The sequence below is a fragment of the Cetorhinus maximus genome, chromosome 3, assembly GCF_964194155.1.
Source record: "Cetorhinus maximus chromosome 3, sCetMax3.hap1.1, whole genome shotgun sequence".
Taxonomy (NCBI): Eukaryota; Metazoa; Chordata; class Chondrichthyes; order Lamniformes; family Cetorhinidae; genus Cetorhinus; species Cetorhinus maximus.
The window spans coordinates 114052426-114073407 of NC_135881.1; the positions used below are offsets into that span (position 1 = coordinate 114052426).

Sequence of the window (20982 nt, forward strand, 5' to 3'; positions counted from 1 at the left end):
CCTTAAACTCATGTTTACGAGTGTTGCGCCTTAGTGCCCCTTCCCCCCCTCGCTGGCAGCAGCATTGGAGGCAGCCTACTGACTGAGCTGTCCTGTTGGCCCTGATGAACTTGGCAGTCATCTTCTGGCTGGCGGAGCCTCAACAACCGCTGCCTGGGAAGGTGTGCCCAGTGCCATGGCTGGGCACTCCTCAGTCATCGCAGCCTCATCAGATGCCATGGTCACTGGCAGAGGAGCGGAGGAGCAGCTGCCATCATTCGGAGTGCCCTGACAGAGCCCGCAAAGACAGCAGGAAGCTCGTCCGCCAGCATCTGGCTGGTTTGGACTTCCCTGCTCGCCATTGATGCATTGGGCATCAAACAGAGAGACGAGGTACCTCATCCATCTCTCGCTGCTGCCTGAGTGAGGTCTTGCAGGTCTGAGCACAACCGCAGGAACCACTGATTCTGTTCCTGGAGCTGCATCTCCATGAGAGTCGCCGATCTAACGGAGGAGGCTATGTGCTCGGTGCTCAGGGTCAACACAGTGCTCATGCTCCTCATGGACTCCTCCATGACAGATACCATGGCACACAGACCGTCAGGGATCTCTGCCAGATCCTCCTGAGCATCGCGATGGACATCCAGCATCTGCTGCCTGATTGACGACTTCAGAGGCTCATCATCTGCCTCGACTCAGCATCATCTGGTCTCCAGCAACCCTCCAACTGCTGGCACCCTGGGCACACTCTGCATCCGCCAGCTCCTCATGCAAGTGTGCCGTGCCCTCCACCATGTACACTACCATTGGAGCCAACAAACTAATGCTCACCGACAATGTTTGTACCTGCGGTGGTGCTTGGTTCCGAGAGGGGGTGTGATGCAAGTACATCTGTCTGCTGCTGCTCCTCGGGGGTCAAGGGAGGGTCCACAGGGTCTTGGGTGCCTCTGGAGTATGGCACATCTGAGAGAGGAAGACAACATGTCTTGGTATCAATCATCACTTTGTCAATGTGTATGCTAGGCATGCTGGGAGAGCTGCATCATGGTGCCATCATGATTGGAGGATCAATGGACACTTGCTTTGAATTTTTGATTTCAGATGAGACGACTCTACATTGTTTGCATTCTCCATCACTCTCCTATCTGTCCACTGCACTCTTACTTCCCCTGAGACCCCTGCCTCGCCACGGCCAGTGGACTAAGCTTTTCAGCAGCATCCCAGCTCCAGGGCATCCACTCCGTACCTTGTGAGGGTGAGTATGTTGGGCAATCCATGCCATTTCTGGTCCGCTCGATTCAGTTATGACTTTTCTTCTCCTGAAGAGGCAGAAGGGAATTCATTACTGCTCCCTCTCCCTGCAGCACCATTCCAGCCTTGCCCACACCCCCTGAAAACCAGGTTGCGGGGCGCATCAGAGTAGTACACCTCACTCTTCAATGCACTCGGGCCAAGTGGGCAGACCTCCCAGCCTTGACCAGTGCAGGCTTCAGTGCCAGTTGGTAAACACACTCTTACATCCCTGAGCACCATGAGGAATGGCCATCTGTCAATACATCTCTACACAGTACTATGCTAACCCAGTACTCACCTTGCCAAGCGCAGAGGATCGTTAAACCTTTTGCGGCACTGGACCCATGTGCAGCGCACCACATCATGCCTGCTGACCTGGGCTGCCTTGGTGAGATGTGGGGGCCTCCTCTTGCTATCCCATGGCATCAAAATGTACCGCCTGACATTTACTTCCTCCACCAGGATGTCCAGGCGCTCATCAGAGAAACAGGGATGCAGAGTGCCCACTGAACTTCCCTTCCCGCCTGAGATCATTACAACAGGACAGTTAAAACTGATTACATTTGTTCTATGCAGCTCCCTGAAGCTCCTCCCCAATCCTGGCAGCCTTCAAGGAGCTGCCGACTTTTAAAACCCCCGCCAGGCCCCCAGTGGACCTAGCTCCCGCCCAGACCAGCAACTCTCTCAAAGGATGCATTCCATGCTGGGTTGTCCTTATGGCGATGCTGCCTGGGAGTGGATTCCACATCCACTTCCAGACCCACCGCACACATGAGCCCCTCAGGCCCATGAATTCAGCAATTAATATCAATTTAAATCAAGATCAAGAACACAATGGAAGGCTAGAGAGACTGTGGCGCAGCCTAAACAAACATGAAAAAAAGAGACAGAATTATCAGGAAAAGTACAGGGAATAATTTAGCAATCTATACTATGTGCTCAGATGTACTTCAATCCAAAGAAATCATCTAAGCTTTATTTACACGTAATAATTATACTGTTTGACATGTAGGGAGTGTGATTAGTTTCTTCATATCAGACAGAGTGCATTGTACACAACCAAGAGATCAACTTACCACACAAGAGGTTCAAGGCGTAAAAGCTTAATAGGACTTTGGGCACAAACCTGCCCTGTTAATGATTCTAGATACAACATGCTAGTGTTAGCCTCTGCAAAAATGGCCCAGAGGCAGGATGCAGCCAGGGAATTGGCACACTAGCCAACAGGGCTATTTTTCGCTTCCGTTCAGCTCTAGCCCCGGCACTGTTGGCTACTAAAAATCAAGCCCTGGGTTCCTGGACTGCTTTCCAGTACACCACCAGCTTCTCTTTATTTTACTATTGTTTTGAGTCCTGGGCAGAATTCCATTTTCTCCTAGATTCCACTGGCTCTGGGTTTTTTCCCACTTATATTTCATCACTTCTTTCTGTGGAGAATGTATAGGTTGCCGCTATTACACAAATTAACCTGCTTCTACTGGCTTCCATGGGCTTTTTCTACCCCTCTAATGGGATTTCACACTCCTTGCTGGGCTCACTTTAATCCATTCCATTTAGTTTCTAACGTGCTCTGGATGATCTTCCCATGCTGTTGAACTCCTTCTCGAATCTGCTGCTATTCACTTGAATTTAGTGGACACTGAACCTAGTCTGCTCCACATCCTTCCAAACTCCTGCATCATCCTTTTCGGGATTGAGTTAAATAAGCTTAGGGTCTGTTACTGCTTCCAAATTTGAGCACACTTCACCATCCTGCAGCCACTCTTCACACCATTCTTCTCATTTCACAGTTCTGGTGATGTACCCTTGAACCTTCCCTGGCTCCTTGGTCTTTACCAATCTTTGCCCTGTAGTTTCATTCTCATCATGCCTGGTCCTCTGCTGGTCCACTGGTACAACACTAGCATCACTATACGCATGCTCTGATCCCCAGGATCAACCTCTGCTACCACGGTGGGCACTCCACACTTCCTTGGTCCTCCGATTCCATTAATGACTGAAATAATATTCTGCCTGTCAAATAGTTCCTAGAAATAGCCCTTCTCCACAAATGGCTTTAAACCTGGACATGTGTCCACACAGTTTACACATCAACACTGACCAGCTGCAGGCTCTCAAGTGTTATCTTTGGACTGGCCCTTATTATCCTTTTCTCTGTTAACGATACATCTCACACCATCCACTCTTTATACTCACTAACCTGGTGATGTTGCACAAGCGCTAAATTGCCACCAATGTCAATTTGAAATGTCTTTGAATTTTGAAGTCAATCATTTATCTAGATTGAAGCTGCCTAAACCCCTTTCACGCACAGTGTGGGACAGCCCTGAGGTGAGTCAGCAAAGAAATCTGTGCTGTTTGTCCAAGTTGGGTGTAAATACAGCTCCCAGGTTAAAGGGCAGCATTTAGGCAAACTCATGTATTCAAAATGGCACACAAACTTTTAGGTCAGTAAATTATTTTCAATACAAAAACAGAATTACCTGGAAAAACTCAGCAGGTCTGGCTGCATCGGCGGAGAAGGAAAGAGTTGACATTTCGAGTCCTCATGACCCTTCAACAGAACTCAAACTCAGTTCTGTTGAAGGGTCATGAGGACTCGAAACGTCAACTCTTCTTCTCCGCCAATGCTGCCAGACCTGCTGAGTTTTTCCAGGTAATTCTGTTTTTGTTTTGGATTTCCAGCATCCGCAGTAGTTTTTTGTTTTTAATTATTTTCAATACACTGGCCCAAATCTGCCAATTAGCGTCAGGACAGTTCCAACTGGTGCTAATCACAGGAAAGAATAAACACTTACTTGCCAGCAGTTTTTAAGGCCAGATTTCTAATGCTGGCCGCTCCAGCATAGAAAACCAGGCAGGTCTTGGTGCAGCGCAGGAGAGGCCAAGCCACCACCAGCACTCCCTCCCCTTTTATGCCACAAGCTGCCATATTCTTGTAAGTAAGAGTTTAAATGTCCCAAAACTTGTGTTAATTTTGCTATTTCCAGCTCTGTTTCACAGTACAAAATGTAATTTTCAATATCTACAATTGTTAAATAACCCCGGGCCAGCATTTCTAAATCAAATTACTTGCAATTCTTTGAATGAACAGGCTGAGACTGAGAGAACAACTTATGGGTTTAAGGTTGGAGCTGTCAACTTCCAATTAAGAATACAGCTGTCAACCTCCGAAACTACATAGCTTCACCCCATTGACAGTGCAAGTCCACCCTGACCCCGGACAATGTTCACCCCCCCTCACCCCCAACAGTATTCTCCTGCCTCCCTCACCCCCAATAGTATCCTCCTGCCTCTCTCACCCTTAACAGTATTCTCCTACCTCCCTCACCCCCAACAGCATTCTCCTGCCTCCCTCATCCCCAACAGTGTTCTCCAGCTTCCCTCACCCCGGACAATGTTCACCCTCTCTCACCCCCAACAGTATTCTCCTGCCTCCCTCACCCGCAATAGTGTTCTCCTGCCTCCCTCACCCCCAATAGTGTTCTCCTGCCTCTCTCACACCCAACAGTGTTCTCCTGCCTCCCTCACCCCAACAGCATTCTCCTGCCTCCCTCACCCCCAACAGTGTTCTCCTGCCTCCCTCACCTCCGAAATTGCTCGCCTGCCTCCCTCACCCCTGACGTGAGAAACACCTGACCTACCTACCTAATCCCATTTACCAGCACTTGGCCCATAGCCTTGAATGTTATGACGTGCCAAATGCTCATCCAGATACTTTTTAAAGGATGTGAGGCAACCCGCCTCCACCAACCTCACAGGCAGCGCATTCCAAACCGTCACCACCCTCTAGGTAAAAAGGGTTTTCCTCACATCCCCCCTAAACTTCCTGCCCCTCACGTTGAACTTATGCCCCCTTGTGACTGACCCTTCAACTAAGGGGAACAGCTGCTCCCTATCCACCCTGTCCATGCCCCTCATAATCTTTTGCATCTCAATCAAGTCGTCCCTCAGTCTTCTCTGCTCCAACGAAAACAATCCAAGTCTATCCAACCTCTCTTCATAACTTAAATGTTTCATCCCAGGCAACATTCTGGCGAATCTCCTCTGCACCCCCTCCAGTGCAATCACATCCTTCCTGTAATGTGGCGACCAGAACTGCACACAGTACTCCAGCTGTGGCCTCACCAAGGTGCTATACAACTCCAACATGACCTCCCTACTTTTGTAACCTATGCCTCGACTGATAAAGGCAAGTGTCCCATATGCCTTTTTCACCACCCCACTAACATGCCCCTCCGCCTTCAGAGATCTATGGACATACATGCCAAGGTCCCTTTGTTTCTCAGAACTTCTTAGTGTCATGCCATTCGTTGAATACTTCCTTGTTAAATTACTCCTTCCAAAGTGTATCAACTCACACTTTTCAGGGTTAAATTCCATCTGCCACTTATCTGCCCATTTGACCATCCCGTCTATGTCTTCCTGTAACCCAAGACACTCAACCTCACTGATAACCACACGGCCAATCTTTGTGTCATCCGCAAACTTACTAATCCTACCCCGACCCACATAGGCATCTATGTCATTTATATAAATGATGAATAATAGGGGCCTTCTGTCATCGCCCTCTGTCTCCTACAACTAAGCCAATTTTGAATCCACCTTATCAAATTATCCTGTATCCCATGTGCATTTGCCTTCTTTATAAGTCTCCCATGTGGGACCTTGTCAAAGGCTTTGCTGAAATCCATATAAATTACACAACTGCACTACCTTCATCTACACACCTGGTCACCTCCTCGAAAAATTCAATCAAATTTGTTAGGCATGACCTCCCTCTGACAAAGCCATGCTGACTATCCCTGATCAAACCTTGCCTCTCCAACTGGAGATAGATTCTCTCCTTCAGAATTTTCTCCAATAGTTTCTCTACCACTGACGGGAGACTCACTGGTCTGTAGTTCCCTGGCTTATCTCTACAATCCTTCTTAAATAGCGGAACCACATTAGGTGTTCTCCAGTCCTCTGGCACTTTCCCCGTGGCCAGAGAGGAATTAAAAATTTGGGTCAGAGCCCTGGCAATTTCCTTCCTTGCCTCCCTCAGCAGTCTGGGACACAAATCATCCGGACCTGGAGATTTGTCCACTTTTAAGCCTGCCAACACCTCCAATACCTTGTCACTCCCTATATCAATTTGCTCAAGAACCTCGCAGTCTCTCTCCCCGAGTTCCATACCTTCATCCTCATTCTCTTGGGTGAAGACGGATGTGACGTATTCGTTCAACACTCGACCGATGTCCTCTGGCTCCACCCATAGATTGCCCCCTTGGTCCCTACTCTTTCCTTGGTTATCCTCTTCCCATTGATATACTGTTAGAATATCTTGGGATTTTCCCTACTTCTACCAGCCAGAGCTTTCTCATATCCCCTCTTTGCTCTCCTAATCGCTTTCTTAAGCTCCACCCTGCACTCCACTAATGCCTCCGCTGATTTGCTCCCCTTGTACCTGCTAAAAACCTCTCTTTTCCTTCTCATCGTATCCTGAATATCTCTGGACATCCATGGTTCTCTGAGCTTGTTACTCCTTCCTATCACCCTGGAGGGAACATGTTGAGCCTGTACCCTCCCCATTTCCTTTTTGAACGCCCCCCACTGTTCCTCTGTAGATTTCCCCACAAGTAACTGTTCCCAGTCTACCTTGGCCAGATCCTGCCTTATTTTACTAAAACATGCTCTCCCCCAATCCAAAACATATTTTTGCAACTTGTCTATTTCTTTGTCCATAACAAGCTTAAATTGTACCATGTTGTGGTCGCTATCGCTAAAATGCTCCCACCTCAGCCACCTGTCCAGCTTCATTCCCCAGAATTAGGTCCAGCACTGCGCCATCCCTTATTGGACCCTCCACATATTGACCTAAAAAGTTCTCCTGTACACATTTCAAGAAATCCACTCCATCCAAGCCCTTAACACTATGTGTATCCCAATTAATGTTGGGAAAGTTGAAATCACCTAATATAATTACCCTATTGTTATTGTTTTTACACACCTCCACAGATTGTGCACATATTTGCTCCTCAATTTCCCGCTGACTATCTGGGGGTCTATATAATAAACACCTAACAATGTGGCTGCCCCTTTTTATTCCTAAGCTCTACCCACAAAGCTTCATTCAATGCCCCCTCCAAGATATCATTTCTCCTTACTGCAGTAACTGACTCTTTAACTAATAATGCAATGCCTCCTCCTCTTTTACCCCCTCCCCTGTCTCGCCTGAAGATTCTGTCCCGGAATGTTGAGCTGCCAATCATGCCCCTCCCTCAACCACGTCTCTGTGATGGCTACTATATCACAGTTCCACATGTCAATCCTCACCTCATTTTGAATTCATAAGGTGAAAATGCTTTGCCTGGTGTTTGGTTAAGTCTATGGGCTGTTGTTGCCTTAACGGAGATTAGCTTGGGAATTTGTTAAAAGTTATGATAGTAGTCATTTGTAGCCATGTGTACATATATTTTAACCAGTGTAAATTAATAAAGTGTTTCAATTAGTTAGTATAAAACCTCGAGAACTAATGATTCCTAGAGAAACCTCTGATTCTTGGGTTTAGAGTCGCATTTCATACATAACACTTAAAATTATTGATTATGACAGTTGTTTAAAGTTTCCCTTTGGGATTTTCAAATAACCCCGCTTTACCAACTGCATCGGTCATAACGACTGGTGGGCTGTGCCGGGATAAATTATATTTCTAATTCTTCGATTGGTTGGGAATTGGTGAATCATAAAGCTTACAGGTACAAGGGGCACTTTGAATTCAGGAGTTGGTGAGGTATTTTAGAAGTGGTGAGACTGCAGGATGGCTTTGGCAATTGCTAAGATTTGTCTGGGAGTAGAAGAGATAACTCTGAATGGGTTGGAGAAAATAACCAAAAGTAAGTTAACAGAGTTGGCGGATAAGTTACAACTGGGGCTACCTACAGGAGATAGGAAATCTGATATAGTTAAAAGTATAGCACAGCATCTACAGTTGGAAGTGAAACCTGACACTAGTGAGTCACAGCTGGAGGTAGTGAGACTTCAGTTGCAAATGAAAAAGCTTGAATTAGAAGCAAAGGACAGAGAAATGGCTTTTAACAGGGAATTAGAAATCATGAAGATGGAGAGAGAAAGAGAATTCAAACTGAAAATATTGGCAGTTAGAAAAGAGTCTTCAGTAGCTGAGGAAGGATTTGTCTCCAGAGTAGAACCCAGTGGCGATATGTTTAAATTTGTACAAGCTCTTCCTAAGTTTCCTCTTTCCTGAGGAAACATATATTGAAGCATTCTTTATTTCATTTGAGAAGATAGCTAAACAGGGGAAATGGCCACAGGAAAACTGGACATTATTGTTACAATCTAAGTTATTAGGTAGGGGGCTTGAGCTTTACTTTCAGAAGAATTGTCGGTGAATTATCATGTGGTAGAAAAAAGCTATTTTGAGTGCATATGAGTTGGTTTCTGAAGCATACAGGCAGAAATTTAGGAATATGAGAAAACAGCCTGGGCAAACTTATAGTGAGTTTGAAAGAGTAAAACAAAGGAATTTTGACGGGTGGATACGGGTGTTAAAAATAGAGACAACCTATGCAGCTTTTAGGGAAGAAGTTCTTCTGAAATTCTTTTGGAAGAATTTAATGATTCAATCCCTTCAGTCATGAGAACTCATGTGGAGGAACAGAGGGCTGATTCTGTAAGACAGGCAGCAGAGATAGCTGATGGTTGTGAGTTAGTTCATGGAGCTAAACCTTTTTTCCGTCACTCTTTCAAATTGGAAAAGGATAAAGGTGGGAAGGTGAAAGGAAGGCAGGCCGTCATGGAAGAGGAGGAGTAGCTGGAAGTTCCCAGGAAGATTTTTCTCACAATAAAAAGGAAGGCGCTCAAGGTAGAAGTGACATTCGAAAATTGAGGTATTTTCATTATAATAAAGCGAGGCACACAAAGTCAGTGTGTTGGAGATTGCAGGAAAAATCTGTAGGAATTATTAGGGTACAAAAAAGCTCTGGAAGTAAAAGTGCTGTAAGTGCTGAGGTTCAGGCACAGGAGAAACCAATAGTTTGTGTACAGCTGAAACAGGGAGAATCAGTAAAAGGTAAAGAAGTGGGAACGTCTTCACAGTTTACTCAAGAGAATTCTGAGGAGCAAGTTGCAGAAATGTTTAAAGACTTTGAATGTGAAGGAAAAGTCTTTTTATGTGTACAGGGTGGAGTAGGTAAAGATGTTAAAATATTAAGAGGCGCAGGGGCTAGTCAATCCTAAATGTTGTGGGATAGTGATATTTGTGGTTCAGGGGGAGTGTTGCAGGAGAAAGTAATAATAAGTGGTGTTCATGGAGATGCTAAATCTAATCTGTTGTCAAAGGTAAAATTAAGAGCAAATGGAGGAATGGTGAAGTTATAGTTAGAGTGGTGGAAAAATTGCCCATTGCAGGGTTCAATTTATTCTGGGTAATGATATAGCTGGATTGCAAATGTGGGTGATGCATGTGGTAGTTGAGCAGCCTGTAGAGGGGTTCTCAACAGAAGTGCTACAAAAGGAACATCCTGGATTGTTTCCTGATTGTGTTATAACAAGATCAAAGGCCCATCTGGAAGAACAAAATAAACAAGATAAGCAGGCAGTTCAAAGGCAAGAATAAAGTGTCAAAATGCAATTAGCTGGCACTGTATTTGATAACATTGTTCAGGAGGAAGGAATGCAGTTCAATTCAGTTGAAGTGTTTAACTCAAAGAGTTTAGTGGAGATACAGAAAAATGATTTGAAATTAAAACAGTTATATCAGAAAGCTTATTCAGAAACTGAAGCAAAATGTATTCCAGTATATTATCTTCGAGGGAATATATTAATGAGAAAGTGGCGATCAGATCATGTCTCAGCAAATGAAAGCTGAAGGGAGGTGCATCAGATTGTTATCCCATTAGGCTATCGAAATGAGACTCTGAGGATTGCTTATGAAATTCCAATGGGGGGACATTTAGGAATTAGGAAAACACAGGAAAAGATACAGAGGTTTTCTTTGGCCAGGGTTGCATAGGGATGTAGTCAAATTCTGTAGAACCGGTCATGTATGTCAAGTAACAGGAAAAGCACAAGCAGTGATTAAGCCTGCGCCTTTAATCCCAATACCAGCATTTGAAGAACCTTTTACCAGGGTCATGGTTGATTGTGTAGGACCCCTCCCTAAGACTAAAAGTGGAAATCAGTATTTACTGACAATAATGGATGTGTCTACTAGGTTTCATGAAGCGATACCTTTAAGAAATATTACAATTAAGAAGATTGTGGAGGAGTTAATTAAATTTTTTACAAGATATGATTTACCTAAGAAAATGCAATCAGATCAGGGGTCAAGTTTCCGATCACAGCAAGCAATGCAAGTGAAGCAGGTAAGAAGGCTAAAATTTTCAGGTTTGATTCTGGAGACAAAGTATTAGTTTTGGTTCCAGTACTAGGGGATTCATTAAGTGCAAGGGCCTTACAGGATTGAAAAGAAATTGAGTGAAGTAAATTATTTCATAAATAATTTAATAAATAATTAAGAAAGAAGCAGAGGGTGTGTCATGTAAATATGCTTAAAAAGTACTTTGACAGGGAAGAGGAGCAAAAAGGCATTAGTGATGGTGGATGATAAGAAAGAGGTGAAATTGATTTCCCTCTAATCAAATTGAATAATGAGGGGATGCTTGAAAATTTAAATGCAATATTGAGTTACCTTCCAAGCAAGTGTCAAAGTGATTTGGAAAAGCTATTGCAGTCACACAAACCTATTTGTGGAAATAAGTTGAGGAAGACACAATTAGCTTTACGTGATGTATGTATAGAAATATCAATTTCAGTGAGGCAACAACCTTATAGATTAAATCCAGCAAAGTTATCACAAGCACAAAAAGAAATTGATTTCATGTTCCAAAATGATATCGTTAAGTCTAGTCGCAGTAACTGGAGTTTGACTGTTGTACTGGTACCGAAACCGGATGGAACACAAAGACTGTGTGTGGACTATCGAAAGGTGAAGGTGGTGACAAAAGCGGATTCATATCCCATTCCACGGTTGGAAGATTACATTGAGAAAGTGGGGCAATTAAAATTTATCACAAAGATTGACTTGCTAAAAGGTTATTGGCAGGTACTGTTGTCGGAGAGAGCAAAGGAGATATCAGCTTTCATGACGTCAAGTGGACTATATCAGTTTGAGGTTATGCCATTTGCTATGAAGAATGCACCTGCGACATTTCAAAGACTGACAAACAAGGTAATTCCGGGTCTAAGCAATTGTGCGGTTTATATTGATGATCTAATTGTTTTCAGTCAGACGTGGGAGGAGCAATTACAGCATCTGGAAAAATTATTTACTCGGCTACACAAAGCTAATTTGGTGATGAACTTGGCTAAAAGTGAATTTGCAAAAGCGCAAGTTACGTATCTAGGCCATACCATTGGACATGGTAAGGTGGCTCCGAGAGATGTGAAAGTCAACGCTACAAATTTCGAGACAAAAGTGCAAGGCTTTTCCAAAGGAGTCTATTGTTACAACCATTTAATCTATGTATTATACATATTGCTAGAAGAGAAAATCTGTTCGCAGATGCATTATCAAGAGTTTGAAGCTTAAAGGAAATTGGGAAATTTTTTAAAAACCTGGACACTGAACTGGGGTGATTTCTGTTGATACCAAGGACTTGCATATATATATTTATGTTAATGCATGCATCTGGTAATGTAATAGTGTAATAAGTATAGGAGATAGTGTGAGATGGATTATTAAAATGAAACCACCTTTTAGAATTATGACGGTTCATTCTTCGATAAGGAGGGGGATGTCACGAAGCTATTAATGCATATCATATTTTGGAAAGTATTTTTCTTTTAAAAGAGGTTTGGTCTGCCTTAATTAGATAGCACCCAGCTAGTCTGGGTGCTTTGATGTACTTCTTTTTATTCATTAGATGTGGGCATCATTGGCTCGGCCAGCATTTATTGCCCATCCCTAATTACCCTTGTTCAGAAGGCATTTTAAGAGCCAACCACATTGCTGTTGGTCTGCAGTCATATGTAGGCCAGGCCAGGTAAGGATAGCAGATGTCCTTCTCTAAAGGACATTAGTGAACCAGATGGGTTTTTACAACAATCAGCAATGGTTTTGTGGCCAACATCAGACTGTTAATTTGAGATTTTTATTGAATTCATGGCCATCTGCCCTGGTGGGATTTAAACCCAGGTCCCCAGAGCATTACCCTGGGTCTCTAGAATACCAGTCCAGTGACAATACCACTACGCCATTGCCTGCCCCTGAGATGCAAACAGAAAGATAGCATGTATTTGTATTTTTTGAATAGAGCATTCAAGAAGTGGGGTGCAAACTTCACGCCTTTCTAATAGATACCAAGCATATGTTTATATTACTAATAAAATTGGTACTATGAAAGGGGTTTTATTGTTAAAAGGTAAAATTCAAAGAGACTGGTGATACAATGAGAATTTGAATTCAATCAATGGTGGTAGATATAACTTCAGTAGTTTTCAGATGTGCAGGCAGAGGCAATGTAAGATCAAAAGATAGCTATAAGCCTCCAACTGCTCCAACTGGCTCCACAGTGGAAAGAACCTCATTTTGAATTCATAAGGTGAAAATGCTTTGCCTGGTGTTTTGGTTAAGTCTATGGGTTGTTGTTGCCTTAATGGAGATTAGTTTGGGAATTTGTAAAAAGTTATGATAGGGCAGAATCTTCGGCTTGGTAGGCGGGGGCGGGGCTCGCTCGCCGAGGCGTAAAATGACACACAGTGAGGTCAGGCGTGCATCCCAACGTCACCGCACGTCATTCAGATTTTCAGTTCGGCAGGCACGCATCCAAGTCAGCTGTGCACCCGCCGAACTGTCAAAGGTCTACTAAGGCCAGTTAACTATCAATTAAAACAATAAACTGAGCTGCCTGTCCAACCTTAAGGTTGGCGGGCAGGCGAAGAGCCCAGGCGGCCCTCGCATTTTTCATGGAACCTCATCCACAGGTGGGATGAGGTTTCATGAAGGTTTTTAAAGGTTTGAATAAATTTTAATAAAATTCATAGACATGTCCCAGCTCATGTGACAGTTTCACATCAGGGGACATGTCCTAAAAATTTTTTTTTCCTTTATTAAAATTATTTTAACTTAAACTAATCTCGCTGAGGCAACCCTGTGCCTCAGGGAGATTTCTGCGTTCTTTCGCATGCAGGCACGAAAGAGTGCAAACCCCGACTCAGGCAACATTCCCCCCCCCCCCCCCCCCCCACCCACATAGGCAGCGCTCAGCGCTTCTGGGTGCTAATTGGCCCGCCCATGTAAAATAGCTGCGCGCCCGCCCGCGCCCGCACAACTCCCCCAAAGGGGAGAAAATTCTCCCCATTGTAGTAATTTGTAGCATGTGTACATATATTTTAACCAGTGTAATTTAGTAAAATATTTCAATTAGTTAATGTAAAGCCTCGAGAACTAATGGCCTGATTACTGAGTTTAGAGTCGCATCTCAAACATAACACTTAAAATTATTGGTTATGACAGTTATTTAAAGTTTCCCTCTGGGACTTTTAAATAACCTCACTTTACCAACTGCATCGGTCATAACACCTCTCCACCACCACACCCCCCACCCGATTCCCCGACAATGCTGACGCTTCCGACATTAGCCGATCAGGAGCCAGGGATTCCAGCAGGTGAGTTGGGAGAGGGGGTGCAGCATGGGGTGAGCACTGTCCAGGGGTGGGAGGGTGAGCACTGTCTGAGGAGGAGGGGGTGAGCACTGTCCTATGTGCAGGAGGGGGGTGAGCAATGTCTGGGGTAAGGGGGTGAGCACTGTTTGGGGTGAGGGGGTGAGCACTGTCCTATGTGCAGGAGGGGGGTGAGCACTTTCTGGGATGAGGGGGTGAGCACTGTCTGGGGTGAGGGGGTGAGCACTGTCCTATGTGCAGGAGGGGGGTGAGCACTTTCTGGGGTGGGGGGGTGAGCACTGTCTGGGGTGAGGGGGTGAGCACTGTCTGGGGTGAGGGGGTGAGCACTGTCCTATGTGCAGGAGGGGGTGAGCACTATCTGGGGTGAGGGGGTGAGCACTGTCCTATGTGCAGGAGGGGGTGAGCACTATCTGGGGTGAGGGGGTGAGCACTGTCTGGGGTGAGGGGGTGAGCACTGTCCTATGTGCAGGAGGGGGGTGAGCACTTTCTGGGGTGGGGGGGTGAGCACTGTCTGGGGTGAGGGGGTGAGCACTGTCTGGGGTGAGGGGGTGAGCACTGTCCTATGTGCAGGAGGGGGTGAGCACTATCTGGGGTGAGGGGGTGAGCACTGTCCTATGTGCAGGAGGGGGTGAGCACTATCTGGGGTGAGGGGGTGAGCACTGTCCTATGTGCAGGAGGGGGGTGAGCACTTTCTGGGGTGGGGGGGTGAGCACTGTCTGGTGTGAGGGGGTGAGCACTGTCTGGGGTGAGGGGGTGAGCACTGTCCTATGTGCAGGAGGGGGTGAGCACTGTCTGGGGTGAGGGGGTGAGCACTGTCCTACGTGCAGGAGGGGGTGAGCACTGTCTGGGGTGAGGGGGTGAGCACTGTCCTATGTGCAGGAGGGGGTGAGCACTGTCTGGGGTGAGGGGGTGAGCACTGTCCTATGTGCAGGAGGGGGTGAGCACTGTCTGGGGTGAGGGGGTGAGCACTGTCCTATGTGCAGGAGGGGGTGAGCACTGTCTGGGGTGAGGGGGTGAGCACTGTCCTATGTGCAGGAGTGGGTGAGCACTGTCTTGTGGGGAGGGTGAACATTGTCAGGGGCGGTGTGGGAGTGGTTGTGGGGGGGATGAATATAGCTGTGGGTGCTGGAGAGCTTTGACACTCCAGCTGATGGACTTAAGAGTTTCGCTGGTTTTATACCTGCTATGACAAACCTTAAGTAAATCCGTCTAAAAACCAGGGTAAGTATCGGGCAAACAACCCAAGTCTGCATGGTTCTGGCCAATCACGGAACAATCCGGACAGGGTAAAACTGGCAATCGGAAGTTTAAACTTTCTGTGTAAGTACCGGGGATGTGTGCACATCGTGACTTCCGAATGGTCCCACACATGTCTTTCAGAGTACCTCCAGTCTCTGACTATCTGGAAACCGGAAGATCTGGGCCATGACCCTTGAACAGTAAAATTTTATCTGAAATAAACTGAGCCAATTATGTCAAGTTATGTAGCCCGCTCTGGCAGACAACTGGAGACTAGGCCTTTTATGCAAAAGTAATAACCACACGAGTCAGTTTACTAAAGGTGCATCCACACTGCACTGTGATATCAGTGCCAATATTTTGGTGCAATGTTCCCTCTAAGCTGGGCAGCTGCGCAGCAACCCCGAAGTTCCTGCATTGGCCAGGCACAAGTGGCCCCTTTAATGTATCATGTATGTGCAGCCACACAAAAAAAGTTAAAGGTCCCTCACACATAATTGAATAGGCCTTGCATTTCAAAAAACGTTAGCGTGGTTGTTGCTTGGGTGTCACCTTGATGTTGTAACTAATAGTGTAAAGGCCCAACCTGACACCAGAAGCAAGTTGAGTAAGAATCTCGGGAGGAGATAAACTCGCTCCTTCAGAGTCCTTTTGGTCATGGTATCAAACTCACACTAGAAGCAAGTGTCACTGTCAAGTGTTTTTGACTTTGCACTGATGATAAACTTGTGGAGCTGGATTTTTGAGATCAGAGATGGGTGGACGTGCAATTTGGCGCCACTGGCCTCCATGCTGGTTCACTGCCATGATTCTGACCCCAACCTATTTTGAGGGTAGCCAATTGCCATTAATTAAATGTAATTAAGGGGCCTATTAAGGCCTTGTTCCTGCGCTGACTGGAATTTCCAGTTGCCAATGTGGGCAGCCTACATGGGCCTGGTCCAGGATCATTGCCAGTCAGCTGTAACTCTCTTAAAACTAAAAAAAAACTTACCTCCACTTTTCCCTTGCTGTCTCTATGTTCACATAGGCAGGTTCCACCTCAACTGGTGTGGCTGCGATACCTGAGTAGTGGAGGGTCTCCTGTTGGTCCTCCAGCATCAGGAGCCCACCGCCGTCCCTGATTGGATGGCAAGCCCGCTCCCTGGCTTTTCAACGAAGTTTGCATTGGGTGTGCCTAAAGCACACTTTGTGCCGTCAGATCCTGGAACAAGGTCTCATTTCCAGTTCCAAACCCCTGATTGAAAATCCAGCCTGTGAAGTGTGAACGCACTCCAAAAATGTATATCTCATATGTAATTGCAAAGAAAAGATTAATCATATTAAACAGTACAGGAGGGAGTTAGGTTACTGACTATACACTTGCATACTGTATGGCGGTTTTAATGTAACTAAACTCCCCAGCACTCACCTAGGCAAGTGAGAAAATGCCACCAAACAGTTACTGATTTTACTCTCTGAAAGAACTTAGTAGGGATAAACACTTTGGAAAGTACTTATCTCTGAATAAGTTCCACAACATCTGCCAAGAGGATCCCCAAGTCCACATTTGGGATTGTCATCTGGTCTGCCTGATCTATTAAATGAAATTTCCAGTCCCACCAGAGACATTTTCTCATCCAACTCCTAATGCATTTTCACTGCAAAAAACAAAAGTCAACATGGAATTCTCCCAGTGGCTCCATCTGCACATCAAATACAGTAAATTTTGCCTCTGAATTGGATTAATCCTCTTTTGTCTAATAACTGTTTGGTTATTTTCTTTAAACTCCAATGATAATATTCATTCAAATACCAAGGAAGAGAAAAAGTTCAGCTTGCACCAATAAAATTTCTAAGAAAGCACAATATCAGGATGATTATTCAAATGAAACATGGCAAGAAGCAACTGCTTTCACATATGAGGTAAGTCATTAGAATCGTTACCTTTCACTTAAACGTGCACCCTGGGACAGATATTGTTTTTTTATTATGATTGAACTGCAAATCAGGCTTAAGGATCATGTGTACCTAATGAAGTTAGCTTTATTTTTCAATTAATTTAAATTACAGAAGTGACATCGTCCCTGCCTAATCTTTTTCCTCATTCTGCACTTGGAGGATCCAATGAGAAGAAATCCTCCCTTTTAAGTCCAAACAAAACTCATTCTTCGTAATCAGCGTGTGAGCAACAAATTAAGTTTTTTTTTTATTTGGAGATTAAAGTGCAAATAAGATATGATAAGTAAACCAAGAAGCTGAATGTTTAAGTCTGAGGGTCTTTCTAACTACAAGGGGCAAAGCTGGAATAGAAAAATCATGGTCCATCATTCAGAGTTACAAACTTGCTCAATCTACTCAACACTGAAGATAACAACAGTCATCAACTTCTAAGCAATTCTGTTTCTACTTGCCATTTGATTCCATTACCAGTTGTTATTTTTAAACAGTTGCTTTATATACTTCATAACGATCTTGTCAAGCTAATCTAGTATTGCTCTTTGAAAAGTTTAAAAACTCAAAGTGATGACATCCTCTTCTTTTTTATTATATTAATGGAATGATATGCTTTGTCACGCTCACACATCATAGATTTCTGGAGTCTCATTTCAAAATGAGCATTTTATCTTAAAGCAAAATGGAGAATGAATACTTTATTTTTAAAACAAAATGGAGTTGAGAGGTCAGGTGACCTTTTCTTTTCTGTCAATATATATCAAATTGCACAAGGCCCTGGAGCTAATCTTCAATTCTGGATGAGGCATTAAAAAGCACGCCAACTTTTGGGACATCACACTCAAGACATTAAAATGTAACAGACCTTTCTCGTGGATTATAGGCTGCCCTTATCCAAATAACTAACAAAACTGGTTCACAATAATTCTTGCAGACCTTTTGAATTTGGAATGGAATTCCCAAGAATAGGTGTGAATAAACCCTGTTCTATCACAATGGTAATGTGATTATGTGAAACTCAGACACTATTGTCTATCAATGACCCAATCGTCAGAAACCATTTATGACAATAATGGACATAACCCTTCTGGTCACATGATAGAAATTCAGTTTCTGATTAAGGATATTTAATAAAGCACATTTTGGGGCAGAAGAGAGAAACATCCAGACCAACGAAGGAACAGGGTACTTTCTAAGATCCATCAGCAGGCAGAGAATTCGAGTTAGCCTTTACCTACCTATTTGAAGAACCAAACTAGGTTTTTGCCACAGGGGTTCCAATGTGCCTTGACTGCATTGAAGCAAGAGAAACCTGCTACTGCAAGCAGTAAACCACTGTAAGCCCATCTCTATCAACCTCCAGGCTCTATTCCTTCAGTGGACCAAAAAGGAATCACAGGCCTGCAACATTTCATGACTTCATTTTGGGAGAAGCAAGTGTGAAGTGAATTTTTGGACTTTTAAGACCTAAGTGCATGCTCTTGTAATCATCATCTTTCCTTGAGTGTGTGTATCTGTCTGTGTGATTGAGTGGGTGCAGTTGTGAATACATTTTAGGTGTTGAGTAATAAACATTTATCCTTTTTTAAAACTTAGGAGAAAACCTGTCATTTGTCTGTTCTTAACAGTTACAGCACAGGACTTAAAACACTTTTTTTGTGTTTAAAATCACACCTTTCTTTGGTCAATCGAGAAGTGGGAAAAGGGGCGACCATCCTGCCATCTCTCCCCTGTCCGTAACCACTTTCAATGGAGAGGCCTTATCACCAAAGAAAATTTAGTCCCAGAAGAATACAATGCATGCTTCCCCTTTGTATAATGTTATTCACACATTATTTGACTAAGTGGATTTTGTTGTATGAAACATCATATTCTTACACTGAGGTACACAGAGAAAAATACATTAGAAACATTGGTGTTGAAGAAATTGTACATTTAAATTGATGGTGTGTTTGCAGTTACTGAAAGTTCATTCCTGGCGAACTTGCATTTCTTAACAGGAGCTTTCAGCTGGCTCAACCCTGAATCTAGATTATTGCATTCATTAAAGCTGTGGGCCCAAGTTCATGCACGGTGAAGAATGCATAAAAATCAGATTTTTGTGTAGGCTCTCACTTAATCTTAAGCACCTTCAGCTTTGTCTATAATTGCCTCCAATTTTATCAGCCCAGGCTCTTAGATTGTTCCCTATTGCTCATCCTTATGAGTTAAGCTCCCTGTCGAATGCACAACTTCTTTTAATGACGCCTAGACTATGTGAAGAAAGTTACTCATACTTAGCTGACCTCCTTGATCCAAGAATTTCTTGGATGGCTTCACAGTCATACCACATAAATTCCTGACAATGAACTGTTCCAACAAGATGAAGCAGAATCAGTTCCCCAAGCTTCAACAGCACCATAATCATCAAGTTCCTCACCACCAACATCCTGGCAGCCACAATGACTGGAAGTCTAACTGAACCAGTAACATTCAGCAACGTACTACAAGAGCAGAACAGTGATCTGCAGGTCACTTTGCAGCTACTGGCTCATCTCCTGACCCTTCAAAGCCTGTTAATTGTCTACAAGACTCACATCAGCAGTGTGATGAATGGCTGTAGCTGCTGCAACACTCAAGAAGTTCAACATCATTCAAGACAGAGTAGTCTGCTTGATCAGCATCCCAATTAGCCACCTTTCCATACACAGTGCACTGTGACTGCAGTGTATAGCAACTACAGGATGCAGTGCAGCAAATCATCAAGCTTACTTTGATGGCACCTTCCAACCCCAAAAAGGATAAGAAAAGTAAGGTTATAGAAACATCAATATCTCCACAATACTTCCAAGTGGCACACCTTCATGGCTTGGAAATATCGCACAGCCTTCAACATCACTAGATCAAAATCTTGCAACTCCCTACCTAATACCATTGTTGGAGCATTGCAGCGATTCAAGGAGAAGGCCCACCTTCACGTTCCCAGGATAAATAGAGATGGGCAATAAATGTACCCTTGCCAAGGTCACCTTCATCCAAGAACTTCTATTTTAAGCATGTATTTTCTCCTCACTCAAACAACCAACTTGATCAAAATTTCTACTTTAAGTTCCTTGACCTTTAACAATCTCAGCTGACTGGCTTAGAAATCTTCCCAATTACTGGCATTTGAAATTTATTTCCAAGAAGGCAACAAGGTGACTATTTACTGTACTTACTCTGGCAGTCTTGACAAGATGCCGGCACTGATGGAGGTTAGTGCATCATTCATTCGAAATACAGTTTGGCCCTTCTGAAACCAGGTGACCACTAGCTCTATGATCATTAAACCCACGAAATAGGGTGTAGCCTACAAAGCATAAGCCAGAATTATTGTTTATTCATCTTTTGCTCAGGCAATTTATCTACATCACTGAGCTACAAATGAGTGACTTAAAATAGCACAAGAACTACATTTCAGGTATTCAAAGATTTCCTGCATGTTATTATTTTGAGACCAGTGGCTACAACAGATTATGCAGTAGAGATGATGCTTTAGTGTTTGAATAGTAATAATAATAAAACAATGCATTAAATTAGTAATCGTAGAATTTGTTTCATAAATTGTGAAATAACAATGATGAACCAAACACAAAATGCAGCACCCAACATGGTTGAAAAGAGTGAGTGATAAACACGTTAAGAAACAGTAATCAGATGATGCCAAGTTTGAGGTTTAAATGGTTATAGCAGAAAGGAAAGCCTGAGGAAGGTAAGGAGTTCCATAGTTTTGAGATCCTAAAACAGAAACGTTTTGAGTTCAAGGCTGAGTGGCATATCCCAATTTGTTATAAGTGAGAAAGTCTTGCAATTGTACTGCACAATATTGGG

The 20982-nt window shown here is 44.0% G+C and overlaps 1 protein-coding gene across 1 annotated transcript in view; it reads right to left on the reverse strand.

Moving 5' to 3' along the window:
- Window positions 1–20982, reverse strand: part of agmo (alkylglycerol monooxygenase) — a 497656-nt gene that overhangs the window by 443838 nt on the left and 32836 nt on the right. Inside the window, exon 2 of the mRNA XM_078538835.1 lies at window positions 20331–20461. Coding sequence (XP_078394961.1) covers window positions 20331–20461 — 131 coding nt within the window. The remainder of the gene's footprint in view (window positions 1–20330; window positions 20462–20982) is intronic.